Genomic DNA, 23,504 nt, shown 5'->3' with positions numbered 1-23,504 from the left:
GGAATGCATTCAATGTGGCTCTTAGATCTTCACTGATTTTCTCCTGCAAAGGTAAAGATGGGAGAGGATCAGCTGCCTGGTGACCAGGGCCAGGCTGCAACCAACAGAAATACTAACACTACCTTCTACTACTCCAGCACTCACATTCGGGTAGGATTTAGAGACCCTGTCAGGGACAGGGGTTCCATTCGGGGTGGCGTTTTGGAAACAGAGCATTCAAAAGAGCTCACCACCTATGTACACAGCACAAAGGGAAGGGAAACTGAGGTACAGCAAGATGCAGTGGCCTGCCCAAGGCCACTACTACATCAGGCCTTTATCCCTCAGCTGCATAAACACCTCCACAGAGAATCATACACTTTCTAGTTAGGTCGTTACAGTCCTGAAGCCACAGGGCTGGAAAGGACCTCAGGGGTAGCTAGCTTGACCTACCTGCAAAGATATAGAATTTGGTGTTTCTTGTCAGACGGGGGGAAAAGACTAACAGGGAAGAGAAAGCTATGCCTGCCTCTATAAATGTGTGTCTGCTCTTTAAATAGACAGCACAGCGTCTCGGATCAATGCATAGCACAGACATTTGTTTTGAAACACACGGCTCAATTCAGGCTTTTTTATTTCCTGGCGCAGCTTTGCTAGTGGCGTGGAAACACCACCCAAATACACCAGCAGCCCAAGCTGCCTGGCTGTCAGAAGAAAGCAAACCTGCAGGGCCTGGGGCTGCCGCATGGCCTATTAGTCTCTCAGCTGGGCCAGCCACCTGTAAGCCCTCCACAGCAGGCCCCCCCCCCCCCCCCCCGCCGACCCACAGTCAGTTCTGAGCAGCGCTTGCCCATGCAGCTGCAAGAGGCTAATTTCTCCTCTCAGAGTCACTTAATTATGTGAGCAGTAGGGCAGCTGCCAGGTCCAATCTCTCACCCATTGAGGCTAACTAATCAGGCTAAACGAGAATGCTTCTGGCTGAGCGACCGACCCCGCGGCACCCGCAGAAGGAGTACTTACCGTTGCCCTTTTCCTCAGAAACGCATCTGCTTCATCCACGAACAGCAAAAGGCTGCGACAGGGGGAGATCAAAGTAAGGAGAGTCACGAGGAGGCAGACACAGCAAGGGGAATGGGCAAGACCTATGGGGGCCGACACCATTCTTCCCGTATCGAACACAGCAGAGATTTTGGAGCTGAAACCCCCATGGGTGTGCATTAGAAAGGGTGGCTGCCTGGGTGAAATCTGGTCCCCAATCCAGAAGTTTCACAAATGTAAAGGCCCCCAAAGCTGTTCTTACACAGCAGACCTTGGGGCCAAAATGCCGGGGCTCGCGTACTCCAGGCTGAGCCTGCTGTTTTTCTATGGATATGAAAGCCTGACAATAACCACAGAATAAAACTGCTCCCCACTCACCGACCACGTTTTCCCCACCACTTGCTTTATGAGTTTTATTTATTTCAGCGCTCTGGTGGAAATAACGGTTTTATTATTTATTCATTCGTTTCTCTGCATCAAGTCAATGAATAATTCAGAAAAAATAAATGCTCTGGTAACGCCAGACTAGTGTTGGTCCCGAGAGAGAGGGTATGAAGATGTGTATCAATAAAAGAGGCCGAGTCACTTAACAGCTGCAACAATTTGTATCGTGTTCCCATCTAACTTCATAGCTACGGCTTGCCTTTCAAGTGATCCAAGCACAGCTCGTAATCTTTTACTCTGCTTTAGTGTTGCTGGCAGCGTTTTTGGCTCCTCTCTGCCTCTACAAAAAGCGCCCTTAGCGAGAGACGCTTCTACCGCTACTGCCCAGATTTCAGCAGCTCAGCACAGAACAGCTGAATTGCAACTCAGAAGCAAAGGGTGTCACTTGTTGGGCCCCGCTTCAGAAACAGATGCTGTATAAAACTTTGTGTGGGGCTACAGGAAAGTGTACCAATGAGAAGCAACACGCAACTGTAGCCCTCATTCTTTACTTGTAGGGATGCAGCTGTGCCGATGTGCATCAAACACAAGTTTGACTGCACAGAAGTTGAAATGGGACCAGGGGACTTGGCTTGAGCAGTGCTATGAAGTGTGTTGCTCTCAGAAGACCGTTCCCCAGCACGCCAGGCAGTTTAACAACACAGCTAGGCCAGTCCATTTTGTTTCAGTTCACCCACATTCCTTAGGCTTTTCTCTTTCCAGTCCCAAAAAAAAACTTAGGCCATCAACTTAATCCCCAAGAAGTTTATTCTATAAGTTGTAAAAAATTTATATTTAGGGGAAATAGAAACATTTTGGTGATGAATGCGGCCAAGTATCGATACAGACACTGCAAGAGAAGGTCTGTCCGAACCAATCAGACTTCACATAAATCATCAATTAGCCATCTCCTACACACCGCAAAATAGGACAGGAACAAAACGAGATGGCTCCCAGCCCTGTGCTGGATTGCAATCTGCCTGGGAGCAGAGAAGGTGCCCAAGAGAAAAATGAAGCTGGCTTGCTAACTAGCCTCAGAACTTCCTTTGGGCTGCAGCAGACATCTTGTGCCAGGCCTAAGAGCCTAGCTATGCTCCTTCCCCAGAAAAGGGAGCTAGGCTTTAGCCAGAATGAAGGGACTGCTCTCTAGGAAGCAGTGCCTTTGGCTTCTCAATGGATTCCCATGCTTCTAAATGGTTTCACCACTGGATTGGGGAAAAAAAGAGGTTTTGAATCCCCTCTTCTTGCTGGGAGGCTCATGGGAGACGCAGGCAAGCAGCAGGATCTCAACAACACAAGTGAACAAAACCTGAGTGGATGAACCGGGAAGCCTGCTTGGCTTGGCCGTCTCTCAGAATTGGCAAATGTCAATTTAATTGCAGTGACCAATGGGTACAGTAACCACTCTTCTACTTGGGGGTGTTTGATTTGCAAGCACCAGGTTAATAGATGCACCCTTGCTCTGGGTCTCCTAAGAAAGGGTAAAGGCCAAAGCAAAGCTCAGGTGCTGGAAGAACATCAACTTACCCTCTCCTACTCGTGTTGGCCCAGTCAAAGAGCTTGTGCATGGCAGTAACTCCTTCCCGCCCCATAGGGGCGACATCGCCACCGGTCATGATGGCATAATCCATGCCTGAATGCATGGCTAATTTCTGGGGGGAAAAAAAAGATGGAAGAGGGAGTGAGTGGTGACTAAGTTTCCTTGTTCCATAGTAGAACTTGCAGAGTGAGGAAGGAAAGGGACCATGCTCAACACCAGCCGGTGTCTGTGGCTGGTGATACTAGAGCCTCTCTAGGGAAGATAGTGAGGTGGAAGCTTACAAATTACTTGGCAGCTGAAAAATTAAACTAGTTATTACTAAACCCATCAGCAGCATAGTGACCTCATTCAGTGCTCAGGGAAGCAGGAGACCATGAGGTTTGAACCTGCATCTCTCTGATCTCCCAAGCACAGCACTCAAACCACCACTCCAGAGATAGTGCACTAACCAGGACCACTTCCAGCCCTTCCTTTAAAGCTGGCCCCATGGGCAGCCAAGCAAGAGAGATGCTCTCTTTCTTCTGGCCTAACACAAGTGGGTGGGTGGCTCAGTGAGATGACTGTTTTCCTAGGAAGGTACAGACCTGGGTTCTAGCCTGAATCCTTCCTCCTCATGGGGTAAAAACTTCCCCTCTGCACTGCTCTCAAGGTGAAATGGCCCAGCTTCAAGAGGTGTGCTGGAGAGGGGACTGGATAATGCATGCCTACACCTGTAGCACAGGGGTTTGAGGACTGTGCTGAGAAGTGGGAAAGCTGCAGGTTCAGGCCTCCTCTGGGTTTGGGGGACCTAAAACTAGGCTCTTTTGCTTCCTGCTACAAGGCCCCCAGTCCTGGTTTCTTCTGGTACACATGCATACAGGTGCATGCCTGCTCAGCCAGTGTGCAACCTCATGTATACAAAGTAGCCCGGTGGATGGTTACGCATCCCTGCTGCAGGGGTAATGGAATCCCAAACTGTTCAGAAGTGCCCAAAAAAGCCACTTCTGTGGCTGGAAGAGCTGCCATGTCAGCACATCAAGGGGAACAGAACCCTGCCTTGGACTTCCTGTAGGTCGGATGCCACCTTTCACTCGACTGCTATAGCCCATTCACCCACTCACTGCCCACCTTATCTGTCAAGGCTGTAAGCTGTCCAAAGCAGGGGTGGGTTTTCCTACATGTCTGTACACTGCAATAGGGCCTGAAGCACAACCAGAGCCTCAAGGGATCAGTGCTGTACTAACATCCTCCCCCTCTGCCCTTGCCCAAACTCTTCTAGCAAAGGCTGTGGAGTAATGGAATGAGCCTCTGAATTAAGCATGTCCTCTCTGCCTGATGGTCAAATGCTCGTAGCCAATTAGCCTGCCGCTGCCTGTGCCCGGCTTGGTGAATGTCTCAATCTGTCCACAAACATAAAATCATCTCTCTCAAGATCTTGAAAGCTAGAACAGCCAGTCTGTCAGAATTCTGGCAGGGTTTTTACCTTGGCAAAGAGTGTTTTCCCAGTACCGGGTGGGCCATACATAAGGATATTCCTGTAGAGACTTTTATTCTTTTTCGTATTCCTTGTTGCTATGGCAATGTCTCTCACACGGGCCTCCAGTTTTGGCTGCAAGAAAAATGCAAGGTTTAGGAAACGGACATTAAGTTGAAGAATGCTGGGGCATGTGTAAGCTTCATGCGTTGATAGAAGGAGAGGGTGATCTGTGCTGTCAGAGAAAGCTGGAGTCTCAGGACCCAATCTCCCAGCCTGAACTCCTGCAGCTCGCTGGCTTGGAGTGGAATTGTGCCCTGTTCTGCTTCAGGATATGCTGCATTTCAAGCCATGACTTGGTTGTAATTATTGCAGCTCAAGCCACAACCAGGGAACAAAGCTATTAGCTATTATCAATTTATGGACTAAATAACCACCTTCTCTTGGATGTCCTAAAAGTCCCCTCTCTTAGGGTAGGTAACAGGCCAAATTAGAAACAAATATTGGTAGTAATAAGTCTTCCATTGAAGGGAGAAATGAACTCATGCCTATACATATTCATATACTTGCAAAGATGCCCAGGGTAACTATTCCTACCAAAGCATATTTTTCTAACAGGCCCTAAAAAGCCTTTTAATTCACCCAGTATTAAGGAACTTAATTCAGTAGCGAAAGTGCAGTCAGAGCTAATTAGCAGGTTGATAGCCATCCACAAGGTGTTTCAAGTCTAGCACATATATTCTTTGGTTCTCCGGCCCTGAAAATGGATATAAGAGTGCTAATATTTCACAGATTAGAGAGGACAAGTGAAACTCTGACAGTGTATACAGCCCCATTAGCATGCTGCTAGAGGAAAAAATCATGGCAAAGGAAGTGCTGAATTAAGACTTCCAAGGGCTTTGGGCCAAAGGATCAAAGGTTACTAGCGTGTTTAATGTGTGCCACACTGAACACGGGAGCGTATTTACACTCCCAGTGCCCCAAGGGGCGGCGTTTTTAGCATGACTGAACTGTAACTCAATTGAAAGCGAAAGCAAGGCAAGAACTTTGATGATTGGTTATGCAAGAGCCATGAAGGTTTGAGAGTGCAAAAGCAGGTACTTACACTGAGAACGACTCCTTCGAGAGCATCTTGAGCTTTGCTGGTAAGACGCTTACCCACCTGGGGAGAACAAATCCCATGAGTGACAGGCAGAGGCCACCCCCAGACCTTATCAGCAGTTAGCCTGGGCAAAAGACTCATAACAGAATTAGAGACAGAGTGAAGTTAATATGCCCTGGCAGTCCCAACACCTGTCAGTCTTCATAGCATGGATCAGAAATCATGAGTTCATATGGCTTCCCCATTCCCTTCCAAGAAACAGACTCTGAGCCCATATGAACACGGCTTCCAGAGACAGGGTAAATAAACACCATAAAGGCCATGCATAAGCACAGCATCGTGTTCTGCATCCCCAGCTAGCAGCAACCCAAAGTAACAGCGGCATTTACCTTGATAGGGTGTTTCAGCGACTCCAGAACCGTGATACGCGAGGTCTCTCTCACCAGGGAGGGCTTCCCCAGACGTGCTTCTATGTATCGCCCTGCAACCCCTGTAGCATTCTTGGCAGAGTAAACGCCCACGGCCAGCAGCGTCAGGCCTGCCACCTGGAAGAGACAGGAGGAGTCTGTTGAGCTGCTTCCGCAAGAGAACGCCATCAGCTGCATGCTTCTAGCATAGATTCATAGATGTTAGGGTCGGAAGGGACCTTAGCAGATCATTGAGTTCAACCCCCTGCCTTGGGCAGGAAAGAGCGCTGGGGTCAGATGCCCCCAGCCAAGTGCCTGTCTAGTTTCCTCTTAAAGACCCCCAAGGCAGGAGAGGAGCACTACCTTCCTTGGGAGCCCATTCCAGATTTTGGCAACCCTTACCGTATAGAAGTTTTTCCTGATGTCTAACCTAAATCCATGGGGTGACTGGTGCCTCCCGAGTCTGGGGGGCACCAGATTGCCGTTGAGGGTGGGGGGGTGGATGTCCCTCAGCAGCCGATCGCTGAGGCCAGAATCACCAGTGGCAAAACTGGAAGTGCGCTTCTGCCAGCACTTCCAGTTTCGTAGCTGGCGCTTCCAGGGGGTACATGGCCAATCTCAGGGGGTGCACATGCACCCGCGCGCAGCCTCTGTGTGTCACCAATGCCTAAATCTGCTCTCCGTCAGTTTGTGGCCATTGTTCCTAGTTACTCCAAGGGGTGCCCTGGTAAACAGAGCATCTCCTATTCCTTGCTGCCCCCCCACAATGAATTTGCAAACAGCCACAAGATCTTCAGCCTTCTCTTGCGGAGGCTGAAGAGATCCAGGCCCCTCAATCTCTCCTCATAGGGCTTTGCCTGCAGGCCCCTAACCATAGGAATGGGCCTCCTCTGGTCCCTCTTGAGGTTGTCCACATCCCTCTTGAAATGTTGCGCCCAAAACTGAACACAGTACTCCAAGGCAGGAGGCTGCTATCAAGTCAGGGGGATTTAGACTGTGCTCAGGGTTTTCCAAATACATGGGGGCAGGCAAGTACTAAAGCCTGTGATGCTCTGAGACTTTGCCTTTGGGGGCAACTGGCAGGAAATCTCCTTCACCGCTACTGGCGGAGGTTTAATATCAGTGGTTCTCAGCCTTTTCTTAGACTCAAGTCACTCCCCACCCCAACAGACTCAAGGCATCCCTTGAAAAATGTCAGCTCTGAGTTTCACTTGATTTTTGACTACAGAAAAATACTATTCTGAACTGTTCTCTCACCACAGACTTTATGGATAATGCCTACACGTGACCCACAGCCCCCAGAGACAGGGCATTTAAGGCTTTAGCACCTTACATTTCACCAGCAAAGGAAATGGTGCCTGCATCCCCTCCTGCCTCCCCACCACAGTGATCTCTCATCTGGCATGGCTTAATTCCCTCTCAAGGAAGTCTGCCTTAATTGCTGGCCCCAGCAGCAAGGCTGTCAAGAACACTGAAGTCAATAAGGTGAACTGCCCGTGGGCCTTTCTACCACTGCCAGCACCTGCCTTGACAAGCAGCCCGTAAATAGACTTTCATCAACATCTCTTCCGCTGTCCAGCAGAGCTCAGTTAGGAAGCAATAACTGTCAAGTGAAATTGCCAGCAGAGGAAGCCCCCATGCAGCAAAGTGGCAAAATGCTCTGAACAGGAGAAACACCAGATTTTCCATAGCACCGGCACTGAGGGGCACCACGAGGGAGGGAGAGGTGCCAGGGATATGCAGACGGGGCTCCAGCCTCACACAGCGACCTCTGGAAAGGTTTCTGAAGTCACATGCTTATTTAAGCAAATCTGGAAGATCCAGCACCACCGAAGTCCTCATTTCAGCCCCAGTGGGATGCGGGAGTATGGCCAAATATTTGAACAGCCATCGTCTAACCAACGGACTCTTTCGAGCTGCTTCACCAGGGACACGACTGAGATGTTTCAAGTGACTGCTACCCCTGAATGCCTGGCTTTGAGGAAATGCCCTCTGCAAAGGCAGGGCCCCTTTGAAGCGGCCAAAAAGCCATCCCCACTGCCACATACAACCACCACTGAACCAGTCTCCTCCTGAAGGGTATCTGGAAGGGGGATATCAGTGCTCAGCAACACTGAACACGAGCATAGGATAGAAAGTGAACAACAAATCCAACCCATGCTGCAAGGGAAAGGTTAGGAAAACAGAAGTAACCACAACATGGACAACTGTAATGCCAGTAAGTGTCTCGTGACCTCTGATTTCAGAGGGAAACCATATCTTTTATGAGCAAGCTCTGGCTTCCCAAACTTCAGATCGCGACAGTGTTATAACACGACTTGAGTTACTTTTAAGCCTACTTTGGGCAAGCTCTTTACACTCAAACTCACATACATCTCAGTGTTGGCACGGCTCCCGCAGCCCACCAAGCCCAAGACAACACTTGCTGGAGGAAGATGTTAAGAGAATGTGTGATGTCTTGCTGTAAGGGGCTCAAGGGCAGAGGCTCCTTGGTGAAGATACCCTGAAGTATGTCTGGAAAGACCATCCCAAGATGAAAGGGGCAAGAAGGGGATGGAGAGAGAGCTCGGTGAGCCAGGATGCATGGGCAATTCCTGCAAACGTTGTCTGAAAGGTTCCTCCCCGGCAATGCCAAACTCCTCATCTATAGTACGTATAAATTCAGTAGCAGCTGAAGCCCCTGATTGCTGCCAGCTGGAAGGGGCCTGTAAAAGCATTACATGTGGGACGTTAATAGGACTGTAAAAGCAAAGATTAACGTCAGGGTTTACAACCAAGGCTGGCTCACTGTCCTGAGCATGCACTGTCACTAATCACATTAATAGCATCTCAACAGACAGGCCAATAAAAAGCCATGTGAGAAAGACAAGGGATGCATTTAAATCAGAGGCATCCTCATACGTGGACGTGTTGCACGCGTGTGACAAGCAGCGGTGCCTACTTGGGAGGGAATCCTAGGTTTGTTTCCTGCTCTGTGGATCCATAGGTTCTGCCTTCTTACTGGGCCAAAAGCTGAAGAACATTTTGTGTCCTTAATATCAGCAGCATGGCTCTTTTGTTACCTGCACTGCTCAGGCACATAGTTAGACCTGCACTGGCTCTGCACATGTCTCCCCTTCCACGCTCGCTGTCTTTGAGTTCCCAAAACTGCAAAAGCCATGATCGCTGGTTTGAGAACTATCAGAGCAGTAACATCCACTCACATCAGTGTTACTGGGCAGTGCTGCTTATCAGTGAGCTATTCAGTCCAATAAGCCTGTATCACCCTTTATGAAAACAGTACTGCAATACCATGCAACAGCATTAGCAGAGCACTCTGTATTAGCACAGAACACGCTAACACTGTGGAGCCAACACCGTACCATGCTGATTCGATGATTCAGAGTGGGAGCAGCATTTAGGAAAATCAAGACAATATTCATTGCGACTGATGGACATCGGGAATAAACTATTCAAAATAATGGGGTTTTCTAGGAGATCATGGTGACACTGCAATGTTTAACTGAAACTTTTATAATGTTCTTGTTTTAAACAGGACAGAAAACATCAGTTCTCATCGAGTAAGCACCTGTTCACTTTTTTTAAATGAAAGCCTACATAAATAATAGATGGAGCCCTGTCACTCGGTGCTCATCTTTGGGATCTGCTTCCCAAAGGCACGTGCTGGACCTGTGAAGGGACTCACGAGATCACCACATCTGTTGCTTCTCAAGGACTGCTGCCCACCGCACCCTAACTACAGCATTTGAGAGGAATGGGGACAGCCAGGCTCGGAGTGTGTCACCACCAGCGCTCCATCCAAACAACTTTGTACATGTCCCTGCTACAGCCCTGCTCTAACCAATTGCCAGGGCTACAGACATGCCCTTCTGCAGCTGTCAGTTCAGAACAGAGAAGACTGATCTTGGTTCTAGACCATGTGACACCAAAAACCGACTCTGATCCGCTGGGTAGCTGCCCGTCTAACCACTGTGTGCAGACACAGTTATTTGGGTAAATGTGATATCTTTTATTAGACCGAGTGAATAGTTGGAAAACTTGTTCTTTGCAAACTTTCGGGCACAGATGCCCTTCTTCAGGCATACGGAGAGTCTGCCAGGGTTTGTCTTCTCTTTAGGTCAAATAGAAGCTTAAGTCAATACGCAAAAATGCAGGGTTGAGGTTATCAGATGACAGACAGGTTATAATGCGTGTGCACTTCCTCCACACTGACAAGCCTAGGAATCTTGCAGATGAGCTGGACAGGAATATGCCATTTCAAGATCCATGACTGGGAGTTTTCTATACATTTCCTCTAGCAGTCTTGGTACCACTGTAATTGCAGCCACAGAAACGCTGGTGACATACAATTCGTTTCGGTGTCACCACGCCAGTCTGCATAGGGGTGGATTCAGATTAGCTGTCTCCTCTTGCTGAAAGTCCAGCTAACGGAGATTGGTTTAATCAAGATATATTGTAGAGGCCAAACAGAGCTTAGCTGCAAATTTAACCAATGCAAAGCCTACAGAAAGAGGGCATTATAGCATCCTTGAAACGACACCTGCAGTACAGAAGGTGGGAGGGAGGGTAATAGACCATATTCAAAGACATGCAGCAAAGTCAGGCCTGCTTTATAGGAGATTCTGTATTTAACACTAAACCACTGTTTAAAAAGAGAAGGCCTGGTACAGGCAAGTATGAAAATGAGTGTGGGGAGGAAGGGCAGGGGGTGAATTCTGGGAAGGAAACATATCCAATGTACCTATCCCACCTCCTCCAAAAAGATTATGAGGGAAAGCGTGACCACCTAAATCCCTGTGCAGCTCTAGAAAACCCAGTGTCATACCACACCCCTGCTACAGCCACGTCATGGTGCACAGCATTACAACCCTGGGAAGGTGAGCACGGAAGATACAGGTGGCCTTGAGAACAACATCAGAATGAGGAACTGCAATAGCAGAGGTGGGTCCTGAGCTGCATGTTAATCAGGAGATAGAAGTGAGCAGATAACCGATACAGTGAGAACAAAGACTAGGCTTCCTGCTGCAGAGACAAGGAAGCTCATTGGAGGTGGGGGCAGGCAAAGCATCTGAGCGGGGGGGAGGAATATAACCACACACCCAGGAATTCGCCCATCAATGAAACTGTGCAGAGAGACCCAAGACCTGCCTTGGGGTTACCTGCTAGTGCACAAATCAGCAGTCACCGTGTCCTATATTAAACCACCCTGCCCGCAGCTTCTTTGCATGAACTGCTTTGTCAAAGGCAAGGCACCTCTCTGACAACACTATAGGCAACTTTCCATGGTCGGCTATGAGTAATGCCTCAAAATGAGAAGGATTAGGCAGCAAGGCTTCGAACAAATCTGCAGCATGTGTGGGCCTTCCTTCTTAATTCGTATTCCCAAGGACCCAGAGTGCGTCTCATAACAAAAGGTTCATGGCACGGCAGCCTAAGCCCCAGCAACTGCTCTGATCTCAATTCCATCTGTCATGACATATGTAGTTGTTCGCTCCATTCAAATCCTACCCTCCTCTAATTACAGCGAGCGGAAATGCTGACAGGGCACGGGGGGGGCTGCCAGTAGGGATTTGTTCAGAGGCATCTCCAGTCTGCCAACTTGCAAAGAACTCTCCCTGCCACTGCTCAGTGCTCAAGCCCTCAGCGATGGTGCCAAGCACCCTCCTTTTAGACACAGGGGGAACTGAGACGGGCATTCACATGGCATCTGCAGTGAGCAGAAATGCCCATCTCTCCACAAAGGTGACATATCTGCTGTGGCCTGTGCCTGGTTAACAGAATTTGGAAGATTCAAATCGCCTTTTCCCATGTCAGGGCAGTCCCCAGGCCCTGTATGGAAGGATAAGTATTTGGCTCTGCATCCTGGCCCATCTCCCTTCCCCCTCCATGATTGCACAGAGACTGAAAACTAATAGCTCACCACTTGTCTGTACTCACAGACTGCAAACTGCTTTGGAACAGAAGGTGCTACGCAAGTGAAAGATCTGTTGCACTTACATACTGTACTTTCATACTTGGTCATCTTTTCTTTCAAGGCCTGGAGGCCTTAAGAGAAAGGTGTCTGGAACACAAGGTGAAAGCAGGAAACAGCCAGGTGCCCGACACCACTGGTAACTAATTAAACTCCATGTATAGTTTGCAGGGAGGTGCTAGCAATTCATGTCAATGCAGGCCAGATTACAGTAAAAAGCAGGCATGACTTTTAAAGCAAGCAAAACAGGCTTCTTTCCTCCAACTTAGGCTGAAGTCAAACCAAATGCTCAAGGACATTAAAGGTAGTTTCTAATTACAAATAAATGGACACCATCTATTTAATTTCACCCCCATTTAAGTTTGTGCAAAGCAGGCCTGGTTATGGATGGAGGCCTGGAGGGCTCAACATTAATGAACTTAGTTCCCCAAGAGTCCGGAGACCTTAGCATTCAATTTGTCAGCTTACGGGGACCTGGGAAGCAAAACTGGCAAGAAACTAAGAGGAAAAAGAAACCTGCATTTTCCAGCAACCAGCTCCTATTGACTAACCTGTTTATCTAGACCGTGGCTCAGGACCTCACAAGTAGATCTGCTGCTTCAACACATGGCAGTTAATACTTAGTGCACAGCAGAACCAGCCTAACTTACTATTACAGGCTGAAAAAATAGATCAGAGAACCCACAGAGACAGACCAGAGGGACTTTTACTACTGATATCAAACGTGCCCAACTGGGAGACACAGTCAAGTAGGAAAGCCACGGATATCGCCTCAAAACATCACCCCAAATTCCCCCAGAGACAGAGACCCCTCAGTGAGGCCGCATGTCCCAAACCAACTCCATTCAGGCTCTTCTGTGATGTTCACCACTATGGTATCTTACCCCCCAGCAAAAGCCGCAGTGAGCAACACTCCTGCTACAGCCAGGAGAGCGAATTCTCTCCAAGAACGCCCCCTGCATTGCCCTGGCAAGCAGAAGCCCTGGGCCCACACAGATGCAAGCAAACCAGCACCTAATGGGATAGAGATGAACAATTTACCAGGGGGGTAACAAGAAGCAAGGTTTTCTGCACATCAGTTGCCCCATGGTAACTGCCCAAGTGCATCTGACCCTGTGACAAGTGGAAACTAAAATGCTAGCCTCTCCTGGAGGGCGACTGCAGTTCAGTTTCTATTTGCTGCAGGCTAAGGTCATGCACATGGGCATTTCCTCTAAGGCAGCTGACACATGGCAAAGCTTCTATCCTTTTACCCCACAGAAAATTGCTTGCGTGTCCCCAGGCTAGGGTAGCCGGGCAGACTCAAAGCAACAGGCTCTATCAGGGTAGCTCTGAGAATGATCTGTTCTCCTCCCCTCCAAAAGCCTGCTGCCATAATTGCTTCTCAAGTAGCAGAAAATGGGGTGGGGGGGTATCTTTTTTTAACCAGAGATAAAATAAAAAAGGTGCATACTAACCTGACCAAGTTCATGGCTCAAGTGTGTCACTTGGCAGAGACTGCCGTAAAGCAGGAAGCCAATATCTGGGTCAGGGATCTGTGTGGCCTCATGCTTCCAAACACTGTGAAGGATCCAGGTGCAGCCCACAGCCTTCAAAGGGAGTCACTCAAAGCGTGTCTCCCTTCTGCCGGTGCAGCTGGGCATCACGCCTGCAGCACCCGCCTGTGCAGGATCCTCTGTGTATCAGAGCGGAGGGTGGAACAAATCGCGGCGATGGATTTAAAAGCAAGGTGCCCACTGGAACAGGCTGCGCCACTAAAAATATCCCACAACAACAAAGAGCACAGGGAAATTTTGCTTAGTTTATAACGCCACGAGGAAAATGTCACAGCAATAGAGACAGGCTGCGCTGTGTTGTCACCCTGTAAACAGGACTGAGCACAACTCCTCAAACAGAAAGGACCCTGAAGGACTTGATCAGCTTCCAGCTCCATCCAAATCTGACGGAAAGCCAGATATGGCATCTGAGGGGCGGGTACAGGATCCAGGAGGGGCAGGTACAGCTTCCAGCTAGGACTATCTTTGGCAGATTATCCTGCAGATTTCATTTCAAGGTCAAGTTTAGCAAGGAGTAAAACCCTGAGCAACAGTGCACATATATAGTGGCACAGGGAGCACAGGAAGAGGGCTGGACCAGGACAGTCCTGGGCTGGAGGCTGCCAGCAGTCTTGAAGAGCCCTCCACCTGTTCCCCTGGAAGCAGCAAGTGTCCTTTCCACATCTCCCCACAGGTTGCATCCTACAGCTGCACTGTTACAACTATTAGACCCTTCTGTCAGGGCTTTTGAGGGAGAAGAGGAAAAATGGCTGGGAATCACTCAGCACAAAAATAAAAGGATGAAGAGCAGGGTTCCTTCACCAGGCCTTCAGAGCGCACTCATAAAAGCAATAGCAAAGGCAGGTAGCTCTTGCCACAGTGAGATGGGCTGTTTGATTAGCACAGGAACAAAGCAAAGACTTCAGATGGGGCAAAACTCCAAGCTTAAAGGGACTGACTGCATCCCCATAAGGTATACAGTGGTCTTCTACAGTGGCCCACTGGGCCAGAGGCAGTAGTGGGAGGGAGAATAATGGCTCCTGAATATCATTACGGCCCTGAGCAAGGCAGCAAGCCCATGCTGGAGGGAGAGTGAAGAACAGCTCAGTCGCCTTGGAAAGCTGAAGCTTAAAGATGGCAAATTAGAACTAGCTTTCATGCTGCATCTCCTGAGAGTCCGCAAGAGTCCCCAACAGGCCCAGACTGCTTCCCGCAGAGGCAGTACCTGCCTGCCAGGAAGGAAGGAGAGCAGACCTAGCAAGAAGCTCGGCAGGGAAAGTGGGTTATTAATGCCTTTTTCAGTTCGTTATGAAATTAGGTCACTGAACAGACTTGCTCCACGTGGCAACTTGGTACTTTTAGGATTCACTAACCCAGCCAACATGCATGTAGAAGGAAGAAAAGGATCAAAGTGGTAGCTATTGAATTCCTCCAGCGCGCGCGCGCAAACACGTGAGCATGCAGCACCTAAGCTCACAATAGAGGTGCGACACATTCTTATTTCCCTACCACCACTTACTCTGTGTAAGTGGGGAACCTGACAACGTGGCTTTGCCAACAGTCCCAGTTCCCATTTTAAGATGGGGAGGATAGCTGCTGGATCTCTTGAGCAGAGAGCCCTTGAGGCTTGAACTTATCCCAGAGAGCCAGAGTGTGTTGATAATCAGCTTGCCCAAAGCCTCCAAGTAGGCCACGAGCAAAGGAGATGGAATCTGGGTGACAGTTTAGCCCTGGCTGTCTGGGAGAAGAAGAATGTGAGATGGACAGCAGCCTAATCAAACTGGCATGTGGGTTTTAGCACAAAACTGGGTCTTTGCCTACAGCGCAGCCCAGACGCATTTCATAAATAACATGATGGATGCATTGGTTAGGTTTTGCAAGCCCACAATGAAAGTGGGGGGGGGAGCAAGAAAAAGATCTGCAAACTCACTTAGCAACAGCAAACCCTCAGCTCAGCCAAGTCCAGCCTCAGTTCTTGGACCCCAGTGTTAATTTCTTCCAGATATCAGATAACATTAAGCAAAAGTCTCTGAAGAGATGTTAAGGGAGGAAAAAGCTGCAGCCGTGTCCAATGTTCACTTTTTTACAATGTCCAGAGAAGACATTAAAACAGAAAAGGAGGGGGGGTTAAAAGGGTGTTTGTGTAGGTGAGAATGAAAACAGCAAGCACAAAGATGTAAATGCATCAGTGAAGACTATTGTTCACTCCCATGGGAAATATCACCCAAGCACGACAAGAGTAATACTGCAGGGAACCCCAGAGTCACCTGCCTCAGCACAGGGCAAGTAAACAGCAGAAAGGACCTGTGATAGCTTTAATAACTAAACTGACTCAGCTCCGAGGTGTTCAACACATGAGGAAAGGCATCTGGGCAAAAGGTTTGACCAACAGGATCCTATTAAGGCACACACACTAGCCAAAGGAATTGCACATGCTGAGTGGCTGAAAACTGATGCAAAACATAATGAAGAAAACAGGAGTCTTTCCAACCATTTCCATCGGCTTTGGATCAGGCCTATTAATGACTTTTTCTTGGCACTGCAAAGGCTGCAAGAGGCACAAGGGAAGTTAGTCTATTCCCAGAATGCTGCAATATCAAGGCCTGACAGTCCAGAACAAGTGAGGAGCATCAAAATAAATGTAGGATTTCTCATTTCACAGCTCTTGTGCTAATTGCCTCTGCACGACAGCTGCAAGGAAACCAACTCCGCTTATTAATACATTTGTGTGGATATGTCGAGGTCTCCTTGGGAACTTGAGTATGCAGATCCCTCGCAAAATGAGCTGCCATGCATGCAGCACCGAGGGCTCAACCCTCCCTGTGATGCACTGTGTACATCAGCCCAGCTCTTGAAAACAGCTCCTGTGCAAGCTGCAGCAGATGACTCCAAGATCAACAGCAGCAGCAATGCGCGTCATCTACACACGGGCAAGAACAAGCTCCAGTCTGCGTGGTAAGAATCCTTTGAAGAAACACAAGGCTGCTTAAGCAATTTCTCTGCAGGTCTGCAGCCTGGGGTCTAACAATAGTGGTTGCAGGGCCACACAGCCTCTGACAGCTACATACATGCACTTCACAGCAGAGAAGATGGGGGTGAACTGCAGCATCTCTCAACCTCTTTTACTTCCATAATGGCTCCATGCAGCAGAGAAACAAAAGCCTCAGCTGCTCCTTTTATCTTTAAAGTTAAGAAGTCATTTGGGTTAAATGACAAACAGCTGAAGCCGTTAAGTCTTAGGGCAAAGACTGAAAGGAAAAAAAGTCAATTCCCCCGACTGAGAGTTTATTGCCAATTTTACACCTCTCTCACCCCAGCAGCCAAGCAATAAAGATCACTGAAATGAGAGGTCTGAAAGGGGAAGTGTGACATCTGACTAGAGCTATGCCAACAGCAGTGCTGGAATAAAGCTGCTTCTGAGCCAACACTGCTGCATTTAGGTGGTTCTCTGCTGTTTGCATCAGCAATGCCACCTAGCGTTCCCCACACGCATCTACACCGCACGAGGACTAAAGGACCATTTGCAACCACCACAGCACCTCTGGCTGAACAGACTAGGAAACAACATAGATGAACATCATGTGTTAAGTCCTCTGGTCATACCCAGGTCCCTCTCTCTTTCAGCATCCATTCTCTGCCACTGTGTGATACAAGATACTTGGCAAGATGGACCTAGGGTCTGACCCAGTAAATGGCAATTCTTATGTTCCTTTTAAAATTAAAATTACCTAAGGAAACTGAGGCAGGAACTTTAGCTTAATATCAGAATTTCCTTCTGCCATGAGGAATAGCTGCAGACAACTGTGACACGTATAAAACCACTGCAGCACTGAAACCTTGATTATCCAAACTCACCATCTGTTGAAGAGGCATCCATTTCAAAAGCCATCTAAACCCTGCTGTGTGCTTTATTCTCTAATCCCATCTACAAGTGCTTGCTGACAAAAGTTTATACTGCTAGCAACTGATGCACATAAAAGGTGCATGAAGACCAACAGGTGGAAACCCTGGTTTCTATCACTGGTATTTTCATGGCTGAGAGTTTCTACAGACATACTGCTTGTTCATTCATGTCTGTGCTTATACAGCCCTAGTTTAACACAGGGGCTGTTTCTGAAGGGTGAAACACATTGAAGGAAAACCAAAAAAAACAATTCCAACAGCCAACGTATTATATTCTCCTGGGTACTGGACAGACCCAACTGATCCAAAGCCTTCTGAAGTCAATAGTAATGTTCCTATTCAGACTCCACCAGGTTTCGGATTAGGCCACTGGCTAGTTTTATCCTACACCTGACTTTCTAAACCCACCTGGAAGAAGTGAGAAGCAGGCAGGAAATTCTCTAGGGCAGTACAAAACTAGCAAGCATTTTTTTTCAGGAGAGAAAGGGTGGTTGCAAAAATCAGGCAGTAATGATAAAGAAGGGGAAGAGGAGCAAAAAAAGCCATTGGCAGATACTTAACAGTGACTTTTTTAAAGGTCTAACATTTCCATTTGTACTGTATGACGCAGAGGAGAGAAACCCCTCCTTTTCCCCACCAGTTACTCCCCAATTCGCATCCTAATGGGAGGACACTGTCATTTATGCGCTGATCACATCTCCCAAGCATGGTTCGATTAGTTATTAACAGACTGAAACTGAGGGGAGTGGAACTGAGGTTGAATATTGGAACCATGCTGAAAGCAGATCAGTTCAAAGGTGGAACAGTCTCAGAGGACAAGGTGGAAGCTCTATAGTCTGAGTCACTGGAAACTACACAAAAGGGCAATAGTTTGAAAACTGACTTCACAGTTTCAAAGCTTGCCCCCTAACAAGCGACCTCAACTTTTACTACAAATAACCCAGAGCAAGATACCACCAAAATTCACATAAATACCATAGCAGTGAGTACTTAAAACAGTGAAATTTAAAATCTGTTTCTGTCAAAAATAAGTTTGGATATCTGGGCTGCCATCATAAGATGAAACCGAGGCTTTGTTGTTAGTGAAAGACAAAAATGCCCCTGTTGCTTTGAACTAAAGAAAAAGCTAAAAGAAAAACCCTCCTGTTGCCTATCCCATTTCAGAGAAAGGAGTTAGTTTCACTGATCACCCATCAGTTTTTTCTGGCTACCAGCCATGTCGTCTCATTTTTTAAAGGATTTTCTCTTTCAGCGGTTGTTGGACAAAAATGGACCCTAATGGCTGAAAAGGAAATCAAGAGAAAGAGAGAAACTGATTACACACGGAGTGCTGAAAAGCACACAAATTGAACTGGGGGGGGAATAAAATCACTGTATCTGCTCCATATGAGGAAAGAGAAAGGTTACAATTAACAGAAAGTAAATGCTAATGCACAAGCACAGCATCAAATTAATGGTATTCCTCTGTGTTAAAAGAGTCAGCCTTTAGTCAGTCAGTCTCACCCAGAACTTTTTATGTTTTCAAGACAAAGGACTCATCTACAGTAAGGTCGGCTGCAAAAATTCAGGACCCCTCACGTAGACTCACTTAATCCAAAATGAAAATGCTTTGGTGGATTGAACTCTCATGGAAGACTATGAATGTCAGCACAGGAAGTTAGTGTGCAGTAGCTTGCAGACAAAGACTCGCTTCCTAGCTCACTTTGCACTCCCACGTGTGGACACACCCACGGGAAATAAAGCACAACATAAATTTGGAAGGAACACTACCCACTTCCCAAGAGACAAATATGTCCCCAGCTTACCGTGGCTGTCACTTTGTCCCAGTCCGTTACAAAAGCACGAAATCCTTCCCCAAACAACGTACCAGCTGTCCTGCAAGGGGAGGGCAGCAACATAAGCAGGGGGTGGGAAGGAGAGAGGGAATTTTTAAGGAGCAAGCAATTTGCAAGAATATTTCAGTCTCCACAATGACCTTCCTGAGAACCAGTCAAAGCTAATTGAGAGCTCACCTGGGAACCCAAACATGCCCAGGCAGGGCAAATATATTTATAATTGTCTGATGTCTAAAGCTGATCTGGGATTAAATCCAGAAGAGCACCTGGAACAAAGCCAGCATCCATTTATTTTTGATACATGATTAGTGTAGAATGGTAATAACACTTCTTTGCCATTCTAGAGCACTTTCCAGCCAACAAGAGTCCCAGAGGCCTTGAAAATTAATGAATTAAAAGCTCACAACACTCTTTTATAGGACAGACACAATTTACTGTAGTTTTATGGATTCAGGGGTATGAAAGGTGAACTCTGGTTCCATTGGCATCCATGAGAGTTTTGCCAAAGATTCCAAAGAGCCAAGCTTTCACCCTAAAATGACTACATTAAGGTCACACCTGCTGGAAAACTTAAGCTAGAACTTAAATGTCCTGATAGTCAACCACGTGATATGGGCCTCATTGCTCCTGTGGCTACACAGGGTAGAGAAGAAACAGTCATTCCTCAGTATGGGCTACAGCAGGAGTGACCAACCTGTGGCACAGACAGTCTGCATGTGTGGCATGTGGCAGATCATGGAAGGAGCAGAAAGAACAGCAGCAGACCAGGCAGAAAATACAGGGCCAGGGTAGAAAGCTGAGCAGCAAATAGGTCAGGAGCAGAGGATCAGAGTGGCACTAGGGAAAATTTGTGGCATGCCTGCCAAAAAGGCTGGTCCCCCAACTGGGCTGGAGAAGGAAGGGAATACCTGCACTAACTCTACCTTTCCCTTGGAGCTCATGGAAACAAGTCGTTGGGGATTGCCATGTGCCCCATGGGACAGGACTGTCTGAGAAAGCAGTGAGGTGACCAGATACCCACAGGGGCTTTGCACATACTTGAGGGATTCCAGCACGGTCTGGCGATGCTCAGCTGCCTTGAGGCGGATCTGCTCTCGGATGAGATCTGCATTCTCACGCTCAGCTTTGGCCCGGGCGTGGGCCTCTGCCTCGATGCGCAGCATCTCATTCTTATGCCGCAGCTCCATCTCCCGCTCCACGGTGGCTTTAAAAGCAGAGAAACAAAGAGGTAAAATGGTGAAACCCTGCCCACATGCCAGGTGTGTTGCAATCCTGTTCAATCTCAAAGGAAGAGAGCAGCTGGGGTATTGCAGTGCCCACCCACGGGGGACCACAGCAGAGTGCCTTCACGTGTAGCAGTTTAGCTTTTCCCCAAAAAAGGTCTGGGCATTACACAAGAGGTAGAGTTTATTAACTGCTCCTTGCAGATACGGCATTCGTGAGTGCTCCACGTCCCGCATGGACAAGCATGCCCCAAAGGCACCTCAGCCTGCTCACAGCACAACCACAGGGTTCCTAACCCTGGGGAACTGATACGGGACCTTACCTCGCCTCATGGCTTCCTGCTTCTGCACAGATTCCTCCTGTTTCCTCAAGTTCTCTTCATTAAGGAGTTGCTAAGAACAGATAACACCAGAAGGAGTGTTAGGTTTGAATGAAAGCACAGAAAACTCTGCAACTCTGGTCCAAGTGGTTTGAAGATCTCCTATAACCCCAGTACATGTGCAGACTTATACTTCCCAAAGGCCACTAAGAAAGCAGTGCTTTCAAACAAAGTGGGGTTTCTCCAAAAAAGAGCTCTAGACCCAAACTCAAGATTCCCCGTGTATTTCTGGCTTATGTGCCCTGTCCCTGTTGGGGACACATTTTGATCCACCAAGCTGGGAAAGCAAGGATCCTACAGGGTGAGCAGAAAAGTGGGAAACACCACACAGAAGTGCCTGGCATCAGTAAAACAGTTATCAGGATGGGGCCAAGGTTGGCACCGCTACTCCCGGGGGAGGAAAGTCATGCTGACTGGTTTAGCTCTCAGCCACCTCAGAACATGGCATATCTTACCTGTTGTCGTAACTGATCTTCATAGCGCTGTCGTGCCAACTTGTCTTGGTACTGGGCTCTCTTTATTCAGAAAAGGGGGGATGGGAAGAGAGAGATAAAAGATCATTCACTGCGTCACTAACATTGCCTTTTTACGTCCGTAACCCCACCCACCACAAGCAAGGATACATCCCAGAACGCTTTGCGTCAATTCCCAGTAGCCTTCAGGAATGGTGCAACTTGCACTATTCTCCTGCCTGTTTGAGCCTCTGCTGCAAACATCCACGCAATTAATTAGGTTTGGCAGGATTCTATTTTTATCGATAGGCACCGATAAACATTGATTTTACTGGACATCCACAGATCAATGGGAAAATTTCCATTGCTAATCATTGAAATTTACATAAAAACGTAAAAAAAACAAAACCCTAAAACCTTGGGACAGGGGGTGCTGTGCACATGCATGTGCACACGCACAATGCAGGAGCTGGGAACCATGCCAGTAAGGCTGTACCAGGAAGGGCGGCGGGGGGGAAAGGCAGGGCTGGTAGTGCTGGGAGCCCAGTACCATGGCCACTCACTTTGCCCAGGTCCCAGCCAGGGCAGGGAGCCAAACTCCCACAGAGGCTGGGCCAGACCAGGCTCTGTGGGAGTTTGTCCCTGACTCAGCTGGGACCTGGGCAGGGTCCTGAGAACAACCAGCCCTGTCCCCGCACCCTCCACTCCCCGAACAGCCTTACCAGCATGACCCCCAGCCACTACACGTGCATGAAGGTATGTGTGCGTGTGTTAACACACGCTAAATTGTTAAAAACTGAAAACACCGAGCCTAAAATGAATCTTTATCAGAACAAGACTGATTCTGTACAAGGATGTCCATGCACGAGATGTAGCAAGTCCCAGGCACAAGAGGAGCTGCTGTCATGGAATAAACCTATTCGTGTCTCATACCACGTGCTCCCCTTTGACCTGGTGCACCCAGCCAGGTACAGTGCCAATCGGCTTCTCCAGGTTTCCTCACCGCTTGATTTTGTTTGGTTTCTTCATTTAATGTCTTCCTCCTCTCCTCTCCTTGCACCCGGATCTGTTCATTCTTCAGCTGTTCTACAGCGGCCTCGTATTCCTACGGCAAGAGGGCAAAGAGGTTAAAGGCCAACTCAATGCAAGAGCCTCCAGAGGGCTGCAAATGACAATCATCACCCTGAACGTGCAACTTGCAGGAGCAATCACACATGCAGCAAAAAACAGACTGAGACGTGCACTCCTACAGCAGAGGCTCACATCACAATCAATTTTATGTTATAAGGAGGCAGGTAGATAAACGCCGCATCACACAGCAACATCCCACTGTAAGAGCACCTACAGTTACCATCTGCAGCGACATCTAGAGAGCAAACATGGACTCGATACATTCTTTTCAAAGTCCAGCCTGTCTCCTACTTTAAAGTAACTGTCGAGAAAGCTGAAACCACACGCACGTACACTGGTAAGTGACGCAAAACCAGTAAAATAACAGTCCAGGAAAAGACAAGTGACTGTCCCTGTGGCTAAGACCGTATACCAGTCAAAAATCACAGAATCGTAGCAGAGGAACCTCAGATCATCTAGTTCAGGGGTGGGCAAGATGCGGGCCCACAGGCCACTCTATCCGGCCCACAGAGCCTTTAAAAAATTAGAAAATTAATATTTATCTGCCCCCAGCTGCCCGTCACGTGGCCCTCGACGGCTTGCCAAACCTCACTAAGTGGCCCTCCACCCGAAATAATTGCCTGCCCCGATCTAGTCTAAGGGTGCTCACTTGGCAGCCGATGAACCAAATCCATCCGACCGAGCTATGGCATCCAGCTGTCCGAGCTCCCCGCGGGGTGGGAAATTTGGCACCGGGGGAGCATTGACAACTCATGCAGCCACCCCTCCCCTGCTGCCAAATTTGGCAAACCAAGCTCGGCCGAGGGACCGTTTGCAGGGGACACGACTCTATTTCATGCCAAGATCCTAGTTCCCTCCTGTTTCCTCTCATCCCCCCAAGGAGCGAGCACGAGGCCCCGACCCTCAGCCGCGCGCGCGGGGCCGGCAGGGAGACGAGGGCGAGGAGGAATTTCTTTGGGAAACGCACGGGAGCTGCCCCCCCCCCGACACACCTTGACTTTGGCCTGCTGCTCCAGCTGCAGCGTCTGCTCCTGCATCTGCGCCAGGCTCAGCGCGTCTTTCGCGTGGCCTGCAAGAGACGGGAGCGTTACAAGGGCGCTCTCCCGCCCCGATGGGCCCCGCCCCCCGCCCC

At 48.5% G+C, this 23,504-nt stretch overlaps 1 protein-coding gene across 1 annotated transcript in view; it reads right to left on the bottom strand.

The window, feature by feature from the left end:
• The window catches only part of LOC102369537 (ATPase family AAA domain-containing protein 3), a 43,931-nt gene extending 20,443 nt beyond the window's left edge, over positions 1–23,488 (bottom strand). The window contains 12 exon segments of the mRNA XM_006018820.2: positions 2–43; positions 1,000–1,051; positions 2,968–3,092; positions 4,443–4,568; positions 5,539–5,595; positions 5,925–6,080; positions 19,157–19,226; positions 20,225–20,390; positions 20,733–20,802; positions 21,245–21,304; positions 22,245–22,346; positions 23,365–23,488. Coding sequence (XP_006018882.1) covers positions 2–43; positions 1,000–1,051; positions 2,968–3,092; positions 4,443–4,568; positions 5,539–5,595; positions 5,925–6,080; positions 19,157–19,226; positions 20,225–20,390; positions 20,733–20,802; positions 21,245–21,304; positions 22,245–22,346; positions 23,365–23,409 — 1,071 coding nt within the window. The 5' untranslated portion in view covers positions 23,410–23,488.
• Between the last annotated feature and the right edge of the window lie 16 nt (positions 23,489–23,504).

The sequence above is a fragment of the Alligator sinensis genome, unplaced genomic scaffold (assembly GCF_000455745.1).
Source record: "Alligator sinensis unplaced genomic scaffold, ASM45574v1 scaffold569_1, whole genome shotgun sequence".
NCBI classification, from domain to species: domain Eukaryota; kingdom Metazoa; phylum Chordata; order Crocodylia; family Alligatoridae; genus Alligator; species Alligator sinensis.
This window is presented reverse-complemented; position numbering and strand designations above follow the sequence as displayed.